This window comes from Pundamilia nyererei, unplaced genomic scaffold, assembly GCF_000239375.1.
Source record: "Pundamilia nyererei isolate P.nyererei 1_Seehausen unplaced genomic scaffold, PunNye1.0 scaffold00138, whole genome shotgun sequence".
Taxonomy (NCBI): Eukaryota; Metazoa; Chordata; class Actinopteri; order Cichliformes; family Cichlidae; genus Pundamilia; species Pundamilia nyererei.
The window spans coordinates 655655-669076 of NW_005187539.1; the positions used below are offsets into that span (position 1 = coordinate 655655).

At 40.0% G+C, this 13422-nt stretch overlaps 1 protein-coding gene across 1 annotated transcript in view; it reads right to left on the minus strand.

Annotated features, from left to right (window-relative positions):
* Positions 1–13422, minus strand: part of plcl2 (phospholipase C like 2) — a 38159-nt gene that overhangs the window by 12220 nt on the left and 12517 nt on the right. The window contains exons 2-3 of the mRNA XM_013913592.1: positions 1593–4073; positions 109–312 (exon numbers count right to left, since the gene is read on the minus strand). Of these exons, the coding sequence (XP_013769046.1) occupies positions 109–312; positions 1593–4073 (2685 nt within the window). The remainder of the gene's footprint in view (positions 1–108; positions 313–1592; positions 4074–13422) is intronic.

A 13422-nucleotide genomic window follows, 5' to 3' on the forward strand; every position in this document is an offset into this window, starting at 1 on the left:
ATGGAATTGAATGCCTCTCTCCTCTTTTTATTTACTGTCATTTTTGATATTCACTAGAGTTACTAGTGTGTAAATAAAGTAAATGAATCATGCAAAAAAACTGCTCACCATGTCATATGTGGTAACGACTTTCTTTAGGACCTCTGGTAGCAGGCCTTGAGGCTCTAAGTTGGGGTACTGCTCATTGAGGTTGAACACCAGAAGGGGGTTATTGTCAGGCCCAGTCAGTCGAGGGGAAAGGGCCAAGATGCACTGCTTCAGGTTAGCCACCGCTGAAAGGCCGCACAGCTCTTTAAAGGACGCTATGGCATTCTGCAGAGAATGGAGAAAGCGTAATTACAGTCTGGCTTGCATGAACTTATGCTGGTTTACACTGGCATGCCAAGCAAAACATGCATCAAATGGCATAAGCATTACAAAAAGTCTAAAAGGAAAGGAACCTAATATTCCAGCTTTCGAAAATATGCCCTTCATCTGCCCCACAACCGCACAGAACAGCACTTTCTCAAAGGAAACGCCTGGAAGCTCATTCATTACCTGTGGGAACTTTCATTTTGGCTCTTATAAGCCACTCATAAACACTCAATCCTTTTGGACTGACACCAGGTTCACAAAGACACACAGACACACACAGAGACACAAACACCCTAACCTTTCTGTGAAAGGCCAAATTTAAATCCTACATAAACAAGCAGAGGGAAAAACTGGCAGGAGGGCCAAGATGTGTTATAATCACAAGGCCAGTGGCTTGTTATCACACAACGACCGCAATATAAACAACGCTACCAAAATAAAACCTAATACAACGCCTGAAGAAACACAACCTGAGACCATCCACAGTGCAGAGACACTCGAGCAGTGTATTTCCTATGCAGCCCTTTGCATTTCTTTGAAAGCTTGAACAATGACATAAATGCCTGTTTTTCTGAAAAGAGGGATCACAGTAAGTATGTCTGGACTGGAGTCCATTAAATACTGTGGGTTAAAGCTAAGCAGTTAAAACAAACAGCTTTATATTGTTTTTCCATCACTGGTACCATTTTAAAAATGTGGTCCAGTTTACACAATAGAAGTTATGAATAACTTCTATAACATGGATCGTTAAAACATAGATCTCACCATTTTGTTTGCTCGTTTCTCTCCATTCTTTGACACACATAAGGACTTGGTCAAATCTAATTCAGTCCAGGGTGGTGGTTTTTGTGTTTCCTTTCCAAAGATGAAATATTTTAAATCAGCGGTCCCCAACCCCCAATCTTCTTTTTTTCGGTACCGGTACTAGTTTTATTTGGTTGTATTTATCCGTGACACCTTAAAGGCCGGTCCGTGAAAATATTGTCGGGCATAAACCGGTCCGTGGTGCAAAAAAGGTTGGGGACTGCTGTTTTAAGTTACTTTAGATGTCTTGTATTAAATCTAGTTATAATTAATAGATTGTGTTCAGTCTACTGTTCAGACGTGTTCAGACATAACTTTCCATGCATATCCATGCAGTACAAAATATATCTTGGATGACACTGTTAATTCAGACCCACTCTAGTTAATCACACAAAAAAAGGGTGGGGGAAAAAAATCAATACTTCATGCCTTACCTGCATGTTTTCTCTGAGGTCTGTTGCCTCTCTCAGTGGCTGAATGGCTGTTTTGAAGACATCATCCAGAGCTTTGATCAATAGCACCCTCATGCTTGCATACTCTCTACTCCTCTTGCCTTTTCGTACAGACAGCCCCCTTTTGTGAGGTTTGCCGCCTCCTCTTCGATTGGTTATTGCCACATGAACAAACAATAAGGTATGTGGCAGCACTTCCCCTGTCAGAGACTGCAGCGGAACATGGCGGAAACCTGGCTGCAGACACTCAAACGGGATTGTGTATTGACCGATAAACTCATCGCCAATATAGTCGTCATCCAGCACCACAAAGCGCACCATTGCAAGTTCGGGGAGGTTTATCTGGAACTCGAAGCTCTCGTCAAACAGAGGGTTGTCCCCGTTTTGGTTGACCGTTTTAGTCCTTTGCTCAGCGCAGTCGGCGGGAATGCCGTGTATTTCGACATACACGTAGGGATCTACTACGTCTCCTTTGGCACCTGAGCCTTTGGGTTTTGGAAAGTTTTGTCCACTGATAATCTTGATGTGCAAGAGCTGTGGAGAAACACCAGGCACTGAATCTTTAGTGTTGGCGCTGAAATATGAAACCTGCTCCCTCATGATTGCTGGACGCAGCACATAACCACAGTTCCCATTCTGACGGAACCAGCCAATGTTTAAATCCATCATCAGGCCAGGAGTCTGGTAGTTCATTGCTACAATCTGACAGCCACACTTCCAGAAATCTTGTGGATTCATGTTGCTGGAGTCAATCCGCATGGGACTAGGGTAAACCCGTGCTAGGAACTTCTTGTTATAGTTAACAAAGTCACCTGGGAATTCACTGGCACAGCGACTGGCAAAGACTTCATTGAAAGAGCACAGCTCCCAATGCTTCTGTTTTTGGAAAGATGTTGGAAAGTCTTTGAACTCCACAGACTTGCACAAAGTCACCAGATCAGAGAGCTCCTTGGACAGCTGAAATTTCTTGAGTGCAACTGTCTGTTGTTCAGCAGTCTCAATGCTCATCCTTTGAGACATCTCTGCCCCTTCATCCTCATCTGTCACCTCACCTTCTGAAGCAGTGCAATTTGTGCCCAACTTCTTACCCTTCAGTAGGATCTTCCCCTTCAGTTCATTAGGAGATGGAAGGTAACAGTCCTCAGGTTTTGGAGGATCTAGGTGGAGCTTGTCTCCAAGGATTTTCTTTAGGTGCTGGAACATGACTCTCTGTTGCTTCAAGGAACAGTGGTTTTCTAAGCACAGTATCAATGGAAACTCAGAGGCAACAAAGGCATATTTGTTAATGACGTCAATGACACTGCGAAAAACTATCTGTGAGGTCATTGTGTGACCAGTGTAAATTACAGGTTCATTATCAGGTCCATCCCACACATCCAGCTCTACACTGCGGCAGCCCATCTTGAGAGCACGGATATAGCCTGTCACATCAGAGGGGCCTCTGAACTGATCTTCTATCAGGTAGGTGTTGTGTGATGCATTGATGTAGTAGTGGGATAAGGGTTGGTTCACGTCTTGGCAGACTGATTTATGTTCAGGGTCAAATATATGGCACTCTGAGGACATAAGATAGTTGGAGAACCCGTCCAAAGACAGCCAACCTTTGAGCTGGCCCTCTTTCGATGGCTCATATTTCTGAATTACGTCAAAGCTGGTCTCTTCGCTGACTTGTGCCATTCCCTGTTCTGCCTCCAGAAATATCATTAAGTCCTTGGTATCAAGAAATTCTTTATTACTGGAAAACTGAACAAAGAGAAAATATATTTCTGGTCTGGTACAAAGATCGTGAAAGACTTCAATGAACTCCTCTTTTGCCACATCCGAACCTGATTTGTCCTTAACTTTATGCAGCTCCTTGAATTTCAGTTCTATTTTCACATTTTTGAGTCCCGGATTCAACTTTTTGACTAACTGTACAGCAGTGCATATAGAAAGTTGCTTGCTGTTTGTAGTATCCTCCTCATCAAAAAGCTCACCTAACCACGATGAGCGCATGTTGTTCTGACTGCTCTCAATCATATTTAAGGTATGTTTCCCATAGGATATCAGGTACCTCAGCCCTGTGACCCACGTGTTGGCTACATCTGCAGTGTTCGCCACCAAGTCTAGGGACTCATAGTTCTCCCCAAAAATGACAGAGAAAGCACAGTCCTCCGAAATCTGATCATAGGTTCCATTAGTTCTAAAAGTATCTGTGTTTTTGCCTGTCCGAACCTCTTTGATAGATTTTACATCGATTTTAGCCTTGTCTACTTCCTTCTTTGAAGGCTCCCATCTCAAAGACTGCATGTCGGCGTCAAGGAGAAAGTAGCGATGGTAAATGCGCGAATTGGATCGCACTTTTTTGAGCTCAGACCCATCAACCATGGCACTGATGCAATCACTTGCGCTACTAATCTTCTTCTCAGTGGGCATGCTGCTGAATGAGACAGTCTTCTTTCTTTCCTTCCGCTGTTTTCCATCCTGCAGAGAAAAGGAAAAACACTGTGTATCAATAGAAATCTTTTCATTTAAAGTACAGGAAACAACAACAATGAAAATATGACAGTATGCAGTTATAATCAAGGTTTAACTTTAAAAGGGTAAGCCAGTCTAGGCTTACTTAAATCACATACTAAAAAAGTACTGTTCCGTGTGGATCACTATTTTGTTTTTTCCCCCAGGTTAATTTTAGAGTCATCAATCCCTCTAGCGGACCTGTAGCACAATCTCCACATTTTGTATTTCTTTCCAACTCAAGAAAAATCTAAATACAGCACCCAGCATGCTGCCCACTCTGACATACTGTTTGCCCAGATAGTCCTCCTTCTTGGTCCAACAGCAGCAACCTTGTTGGTTGACTTAAGGCACCTGTCGCTGTGTATTATACAGATACAACAAGGAATCTCCCTTAGGAGAGCATCACCCACACAAATCCAGTCATCTACAGCAGTCACACGTCTGACATTTTCAGTGAACTCTGCTCTTTCCATCGCAGCAGTTTCCTTCAGTACAACAGCATTTTACACTTGACATTATTGAAGTCATTTCACAATTTTAGAAAAACCCACACCCTTATTAATCATCCTGTGGCAGCATTGTTCAGCTATATGATGTAACTAGACTACGTTGCAATACATTCCAGTAGAAACATCAACCTTTATTTTCATTAAATCTAACGACTGAATGAGTGAAATGCTATTGTTTTTAGAGGCACAAAGGGATTGGCTACTCATTATTACATCATGTATATAGAGGTCCAGATGCAGTAAAAGCAATGGACACTCCTGATAGTTCTCCCTGCTGCCGACAGCCCACTCTCAGTGAGATTGTTTATTAGTTTGTACAATTAAGATGTCTAAGTAGCTGGAATGATGAGGATGGAAGGCTGAAACAAAATCTTCTCTAACATAAAAACCATCTATACAACCAAGCGTAGTAACAAACATCTTACATAACAGAAATGATCAAGCAAATCTGTCAGTAGGCGCTTCTGAGATGAAACACAGACCGAAACAATTATATAATGTAATTTTTTTTCCAAATTGATTCATCAGCATCTGTGTGTTGGAGTATAAAAAAAACAGACACTGACTCTTATCTTGTGCCCCTGTAATGATCATGGATGGACCTTATTTTGCAGTCTGTTGCTTAAGGTCAGTTCTTGCCCTAACCTAAAATGGGAATTCCTTACATAATCCTTCTGATCTGGACAAAAAGGTGGATTTTAGGATAGTCATCAGTAGGCAGTAACCATAATACAGTCAGTATAAGGAGATAAAAATACTGCACACACCCAGTGCACTACAATAGGTATAGATTGCCAAAGCACCCTTGTCTTACCATTTAATGTTTCCTTAGAAAAAAAAAAACTGTTATGCAACAGTCTTTTTTTCAGTCAGGTGATCCACAATACTGCAAGCTGCAAGTGCAGCTTCATTTAGCCTTACATGGTGTTCAAAAGACAACATGATCATGATCAGATGGGCTATTTATAGCTACATTTATTTGTTTTATAGGGTACATATTAATCTCCATCACTTATCTCTGTTCATTTGTTTCTTTGCCAAGTCAAAGCACAGCACCAGATCAAGCTAGCTACAATTTCCCCGTAATGTTAGCAGTTACAAGAAAGATGGTGATCTTTCTTTCCCTGCTGACTTTTAGTCAGATTTAAAGGACCTTTATTTGGGATCCGTGGTCAAAAATTAAGGGCTGTAACTTCATTAGAGTAGAAAAGTTCCACAGGACCATATGTTAGAAAAGTATGGGTGTAAATATATATCATGAGCAAGACATTATAGCACCAGTAAGTACAAGCTGTATTCAGTACTTATCAACCTTATCTAACCCCCGCTCAGTCTGTTTAACATCACTGTGTGGTAACAAGGACTGTAAGCAAACACAGAAACATTATTTTCTTGGGTAAGCATCCAAAATACATGACCGTGCCACGCTATTAGTCATCCCTTCTTTGAATCCTCTGCAACAGAACAATACACAGCAGGACAATGGAGGTTTCGGTTTTGAGAAATATTCTGCATTGATCCTCATTTCATTATGTTTATTACAGATGGTTTCGTTTTTTTACTTTTATTACTGTATTAATTTTGTTGAGAGAAGGAAACCCGTGCTGCATTGTTAGGGCACAACAGTAGAACGCAAATGAGATATTAAATGTTTTGTTTGTGCTTCACAATGCTAAGATAATACCCTGGGTATTACCATCAGACACCCTGAAAATAATTCTAAGCCTGTATGTATGGTTTCAGTGTATGTACGATATCAGTGTGTGTGTGTGTGTGTGTGTGTGTGTGTGTGTGTGTGTGTGTGTGTGTGTCGACAGCAAGATAGTGGGGGAGAGAACCAAGTAAGACTGCATATGTCCAACTGCTCAAAGATCCCATAGGAGTCTGAATTCCCTAACGGACGGAAAACTGCATTTTTTTTCTGGCTCAGCGAGCAGTTATGAACTGTCTGTGCAACTGAAGACATCACATGGGACCCATTACTCTTTGCTCTACTGTTCTACCTAAATCCTCCACAACAACCATCACCTCAGTCTCACTGCAGCATAAATCACCTTTTAGCTTGGACCGGCTTAAATATACAGTAACAAAAATTAAGTGAATGAAATGAATTTCATCTGAGTACAAATGTAACAAGCAGCCACAAATGTGCCCCTTTGTGATGGTGCATGGCCCTTATTTACTGCTAATTTATAAAATCACAGTCGTCAACAAGAATTCCTACAGTGTCTCAACTGTTAGGGGTCTTAGAAGGAAAACAGTATATTATATATATACCTTTACACAAAGCCAAACTGATGTACTGGACAGCTGATATTGGCCTCGCTCAGATATGGCCATATCAGGGTATATCGCGTTAGATATGCAACAAATATAAACAATGAGGAAAAATTACCCATTTCTTGCAAATAAATAAATAAGAAATTCAAGAGGAACTGTTTTTTGAAGATCGCCCTCCTTTCACAAAGCATTCCCAAATAGTTGTGGCTGATTTGTTACGTGGCAGACTTTGTCCAAACATAAAATGAGGTCTAGTCCAGAGGTCCAAAAAACTACTAACATTTTTGTTAGTAGTCGTCTTCAGATTTCCATGTGTCCTCTGCTTGCATAGCAACATCTAATCTCGCCCCTCTATACAATCTTCTCGTGCCTGGCAGCTCAAAATGCGTTCTTCAGTTTCAGTTGTTTGCCAGCTTCCAGATAACCAGATAACGGTAAAAGCAAGAGAAAGAAATATTGAATACAAAAATATTTGCATATTTTAGCTGAGCTAAGACTTGTGCAGCGCTAAGGGACTACAAGAGCTGCAGAGCTTCCTGACAAACTACCTGATGTAACTCATTGTTACCACCTGGGGGCAATGCTAAAAACTTGTTGGACGACTGGAACAGACTTGTTCCTGCTTGTGCACGCAACGTAAATCAAAGTGCACAAACACCAAAAACAAAACAATCCACTGGGTTTTATAACGTAAAAAATTATTTTAACTAAGAAAAAGAAACATGAGATATTATATTGCAGTTAAACTGATATTAGCTCACTAATACACTATACAACAACAAACAACCACAATCTTCTAGTAATGAGAATTCGGTTTTATTAAAATTAGCAAATAGGGACTTTTTGTTCTCCAGCTGCACTGCTGTCAAATCCCAGGGGAGTTCAGACCTGGTGCAGACCCAGCTGTTTTTATGTACCATATGGTAAGAGTCTGTTGGTCACATGAAGTGTGAAAGAGGTAACACAAGAGAAATCTAACAGCTCTGCCATTTCCTGAGTGGATATAAATGAAACTTGTGACTAAAACTTGTTTTTCACACGAGTTTTCCATGCTGAAATAAAAAAGGAATATGTATTTAAAAAGGCCAACCTGCTGTATCTTTCCCATACAGTTTAACAGATTCAACTTTCATTTATGCAGGTGTTTGTCTTCTGTTTGTTTTTCTGTGCAGTGGTTCAAAATAAAAACTTTTTGGTTGGGTATTTCAACCATCCATTTCTTAATCCCTAAGCGGTTTTGTGTTGTGTAATCTAACTGACATGGAGCGGATTGATCAGCTGTGGCCTTTTTTGTCCGTTTGCTCAAAAGATGGCAGCCTGCAATAACTGTACTGTCTACTCTTTTAGGAGCAAATAATAATCCATGCCATTGTCCAAGATTGACTCACCAGACAAGGAGATTAGTGGAAGATGAAAATCTAAAATCCACCAACCAAGCATATCTTTTCATTCAAAATAGTGAATTACCTATTTTCTATCACATATTAATTTGCTACAGTTGTAGATTGGCAAATGATATCCATTCCCATCCCTTCTCTTAGACTAAGTAGAGTTTAAGTTAGATGATTAGGAAAAAGGTCAGGGTTAGAGAACAGACCTTCCTAGGATACAAGAGGGGTAATGTTTAACTCCCACAAAGTGTGAGTAAATCAGGACAGGGTGTCCACCACCTAGCATGTGAGAAGCTAACCAAAACAGTCATAATGAACTATACTAAGAATCTCTACCCTGTTAACGGGCACTCTGGTTATGCCCTCGACTTATTTAGGTCACAATCTGACACACATTTTATTTCCATCTTTTATTCCATCTTTATGGCTTCTCCAGCCAAGACATGATTACTAGCCAGTCAAATCAAGGAATATGATGGGGCTGATCAATTATGGAAAAAATATCTACTTGCAATTATATTGGCATGTTCTGAGATCAAGATTAATTAACACCATAGCTGGGTGTTTGACACAATCGTGCATTTGTTGAACTTTTAAGGAAAACTGGCATTTTTTATTTGCTTGTCCTTGCCGGGCTTCTCGAAAACAAAGTGTGTGAGAAGGGCTGAACTGGTTTTTACTACTCTTTGTAATCAAAGCTGATCTAAACCTGCCACATCCTGTAGGGGGATGTGTTTGAGGTTTAACGAAGAGCAAAGGCACATAGCTGTCAAAGAAAGATAAAAAGAAGATGCAAAACAACACATGATTACAAAAAAAACTAAATTTGAAAATTGTTTTATCTCAATTGTCTTCTTCTTCATAGTTGTTGGATGCTGCAATTATAAATGGATTTAAATTTTGTTTAAGCTCACATCCCTACACCAGGGCTCAAAGCATCCAAAGGAGGGTGACTGCTGTAGATTCAGTGCATGAAAGATCTACTGTGAGCTGAGCAGATCAGCTCAGCCTTGGATTTAATAAATGTTGAACAGTTAACATTACCAAACTGCTGCCACACAATGAGAGAAAAGACTTCCGAGCATACCAAGTTTACATAGGGATTGGCAGAGCTGTGAAAACAAGTAAAGGACAGATGCTGCTCTAGCACATTAGCAGCTGCTGTGCATCCTGATTTTTACAATTACAGCGATGTGGACGGGTCATTGGCACATGGCAGTGGATCTTTAGAGTCAGTTATACTCATCAGCTGGTCCTGGCCAATCAGCTGAAAACCCACCAATTCTAGTCACCAGCCAATCCAGTGGGTGCATCTCAACACAGGATACTGTGTAGGTCATAACATGTAGTGCGGCTAATCAATACGCAACATCAAAAAGCAATTTATAATTTTAAAGTATTAAAAATATTTTTGGCCAATGGACTTTTTCCATCTACTAGTCTGCTTGGCTGCTGAGTCAAAAAGTGAATTTGGATACCGTTTAGGACTGTTTTGGTACATACAGCCACTTGCACAAAACAAACATACATAGGCTTTTATGACATCACATTTTGGGTTGGGTTCAGGGCACTGTGCGGGCTACTCACATTCTCCCAAATACCAAAGTCATCTAACCATTGTTTTGTGAACCTTGTTTTTGTACACATGCAGGGTCATGCTGGAATGTCCAAAAATGTCCTGGTAAACTGAAGCATTAAGATCTCTCTTCACTGGAACCAAAAGGGCCAGCACAAACCCAGAAAAACAACCTCATACCACTATCCCTCCTGCTCCAAGCTTTACACTTGTAATGCTGCAGTAAGGCAGATGATGTTTTTCTAACATTCACCAAATGCAGACTGCATGATTTGTCAATTCACACAACATGTTTCCACTTTTCAAGTGTCTAGTGGCTGCGCGACTTACATCACTCTGTCAAATGTTTGGCAATGCCTGTTGGCCATGATAACCCATCGCCATCAAGCTCCCAGTGCACAGTTTTTATGCTGATGTTAATACCAGAGGAGGTTAGGAAACTCTGCAGTTAATGAGCAAGCAGAGCACTGCAACTCCTCATTCCTCATTGGAACTTGGCGGTGTTTGATTTTATACACCAGTGGCAATGGGACTGAAAGAAACATATGAATTCAGTGATTAAGAGGTGTAGCCTCACTTTTGTCCATATAATGTAGATTCACCCACTGTAGCAGAGACCCTTCTTATCTGCCAAACACAAACTACACCAATCAGAAACAGCTGTTAGGTGAAGTGAAAAGCATATTCATCTTGTTACAATGTAATGTTCTACAGCCCACAATCCAAAGGACTTGCTCTCCTGACAATCAACCAAAATGTGCAACAAAATCCACACAGTTAAAATGTTTCCTCAAATTTGACACTTAAGTCTTTTTATGGCAACATTTTCAGCACTGAAAAAGAAGAGGATACAATTAACAAGGAAAAAATTGCCTTGGGTGGGCTGAGTTAATTGCTTACCACCATTTTCTTCCAACTGTTCTCTATGGAGCTGTTCCAGGCTTTACATCATCAGCTCTCCAGGCAGAGAGCGAGCCTATCATCTTCTCAATATTAGATTGAGACATTAGTCACAGTTACAATAAATGAATCTGTTAATTCTGTGATATTAATAAGAATCTTTACTTATTAATAGTACAGAAAGTTAATATTCCACAGGGTTGATTCTTTACTAAGTTTTAGACAAAAGCTGTCACATTTTATTAAACTGTGTGAACTGTAAAGAGCCGTTGATAGCATTATCTGCAGTGCAATAACATTAAAAACAACAGTAACAAATATGCCTAAATGGGCATACGGATCACCTTATCTCATACCCTGACCAATCTTTCGTGACATTGTGAGGGCAGCCTGCGCAATCAATTGAATTACACAACAAGCGCTAGGACATAACACAGGGGTAACTTCTGTTCAATTTCCTGTAAGGCCCTCACAAAAAGCTAATTTGTTATGGTTCTTTTCAAAACGAGATAAGGAAGAAAAAAATGCAAGACTGAGTAATTAGTCAATTTCCTAATTGCTCATCAAAGTGATGACAATAAGCTAGTAATGAATTTAAACCAGTGAAAATCATACTGTAAATGATACCTGCCCTGTAGATATGAGCTGTTTGAAACGAGAAGCAATAGATTTCTTCTTCTTCTTATCATCAAATGCCCTTTTTCTAAGCCTTTACCCATGACCATGTAACCTTCTGCAACTGGTTTCTTGTTATCTTTATAGCTGGTATGAATTTATTGGACCTTGAGAGAAATGTCAGCCATCAACCAAACATAATTGAGTTTTGATTCATTACCAGTAATAGATCTCATTCCAAGGTCACCACAATATTTTCCATCAATATGTAGGACATTTCTTTAATCCATGAACACTGCGTGCGGCCTTTCATGCTACTCCGAATAAAAAGGGTCAAAGACCCCCTTTCCACAACACAGCACTTCTTTTCCTTTCTACAGTGGTAAACTGGAATTCACTAGAATTTGGACCTCCTTTCAGAGAGTTAACAACATAATGGCTTACAGTCAAAAGGGCAATCAGTACCCTATGGAGGGAAGACAAGGCCGGGTTAATTCTCATAAGGAAATAATGACTCAGGGTTTCATCTTTGAGGCTTCTCCAGATTTCCGCAGAGAAGTTATGTCTCTTGCCTTGAAAAGAATTTCACCTCCAAACACCCTTTACACCACAAAGGAAACTCAATACAGAGCTTTACACCTCATGTTTATCATATTTGACAATCTAGGATCTAAAATAATTCTGGTAAAACAGTCAACAGGACCAGTGATGGAAAAATAAACTGGAACTGAACGTGGGAGTGACACATGCTCAGAAACATTCCTTCATAGAAGTGGACCTTTCACCCTTCCTCCAGATCTCCTCTATTTGGCAAATATAAAGACTGGGCCATTTGCTACTCCTTTACACTGTATTGTTTATTGCAAAATCATAAGTTTCTTTAATTTACATTTCAAATTCACAATGTTTATAAATGTAAAAATGTGATACTGTTACAATGCAATCACCTAAGCTTCAAGATCTCAGTTGCTTCCAGTCAATATGAAAAATGGTGGCAAGAAGAAGTAGCCATAAATGCATAGGAGGAAACAAAGGTACCTGAAGGTACAGTCACTGCAGGTTGCATCGATGTAGTGTGCAGTTGCAGATGTTGGGCTTGTGGTTATGGCTCACTCACAGTGTAGATTTGATGCAGAAGCATGACTACCTCATTAGACCTCACGAGTAAAATCTTGGGTTATAACATATTGCTTTCTGAGATTCTACTTTGTTAAATAAATAATCTCTGATCCCATCTCAAACTGCTCCTACCCCATCTCCTTACTTTGTCTGACTCAGCAACCACTCCAAAGAACGCACACATAAACACCACATGCGGTCTGCTGACTTAGTGAATTTTAGAAAGTTCAGTTGCTTCCTTCATTCCAACATGATTCTGAATTTATTACCATTTTATTGCAGCTGTTTCTAGTAAAAAAAAAGAATTCATACGTTGCTCAAACACCTGCTTTAAATTTTCATTGTCAGGGTGCCATCTGACATTCATGTTCTGTATTCATTTAATGTATTGTGTTATTGTCTCATTTATGGTTAATATAAAATGTTCTATGCATAACATTTATGCATGTGTTTTCTGCAGTTTGCCCTGAGTCACTTTATACATCTGACTGAATTAATTCAAGTAGCTGATTAGGACTATTGCGCTTACTTTAAGCACAACAATCTCACTGGAAGAGCAGTTAAAAGGCTCTGCTTACACCAGATCAATGCTATATTCTCCCACGTTAAGCTAATTTGCCTGCAAATTCAGTGGGTCTTATTCAGAGACCAATAAACAAACAGTCATCAGTCGGTCACCTCAGACATTAGGCAGCAATAACATCAAACCACTCCCACATACGTAACATAAAGACAGAAGAACAGCCCACATGCCCACATATTATCTTTTCTACAACCAGTCTGGTGGTTTGACAAATACTCCAAAGCAAAACCTAAACTGTTAAGAGATGCCCACACTGATTTTCTTTACTGACACACATTTTTCATTGCCACAAAAAGAAACCTGAACCTCTGACTGCAATAGGCAGATTGCAACTAAAATA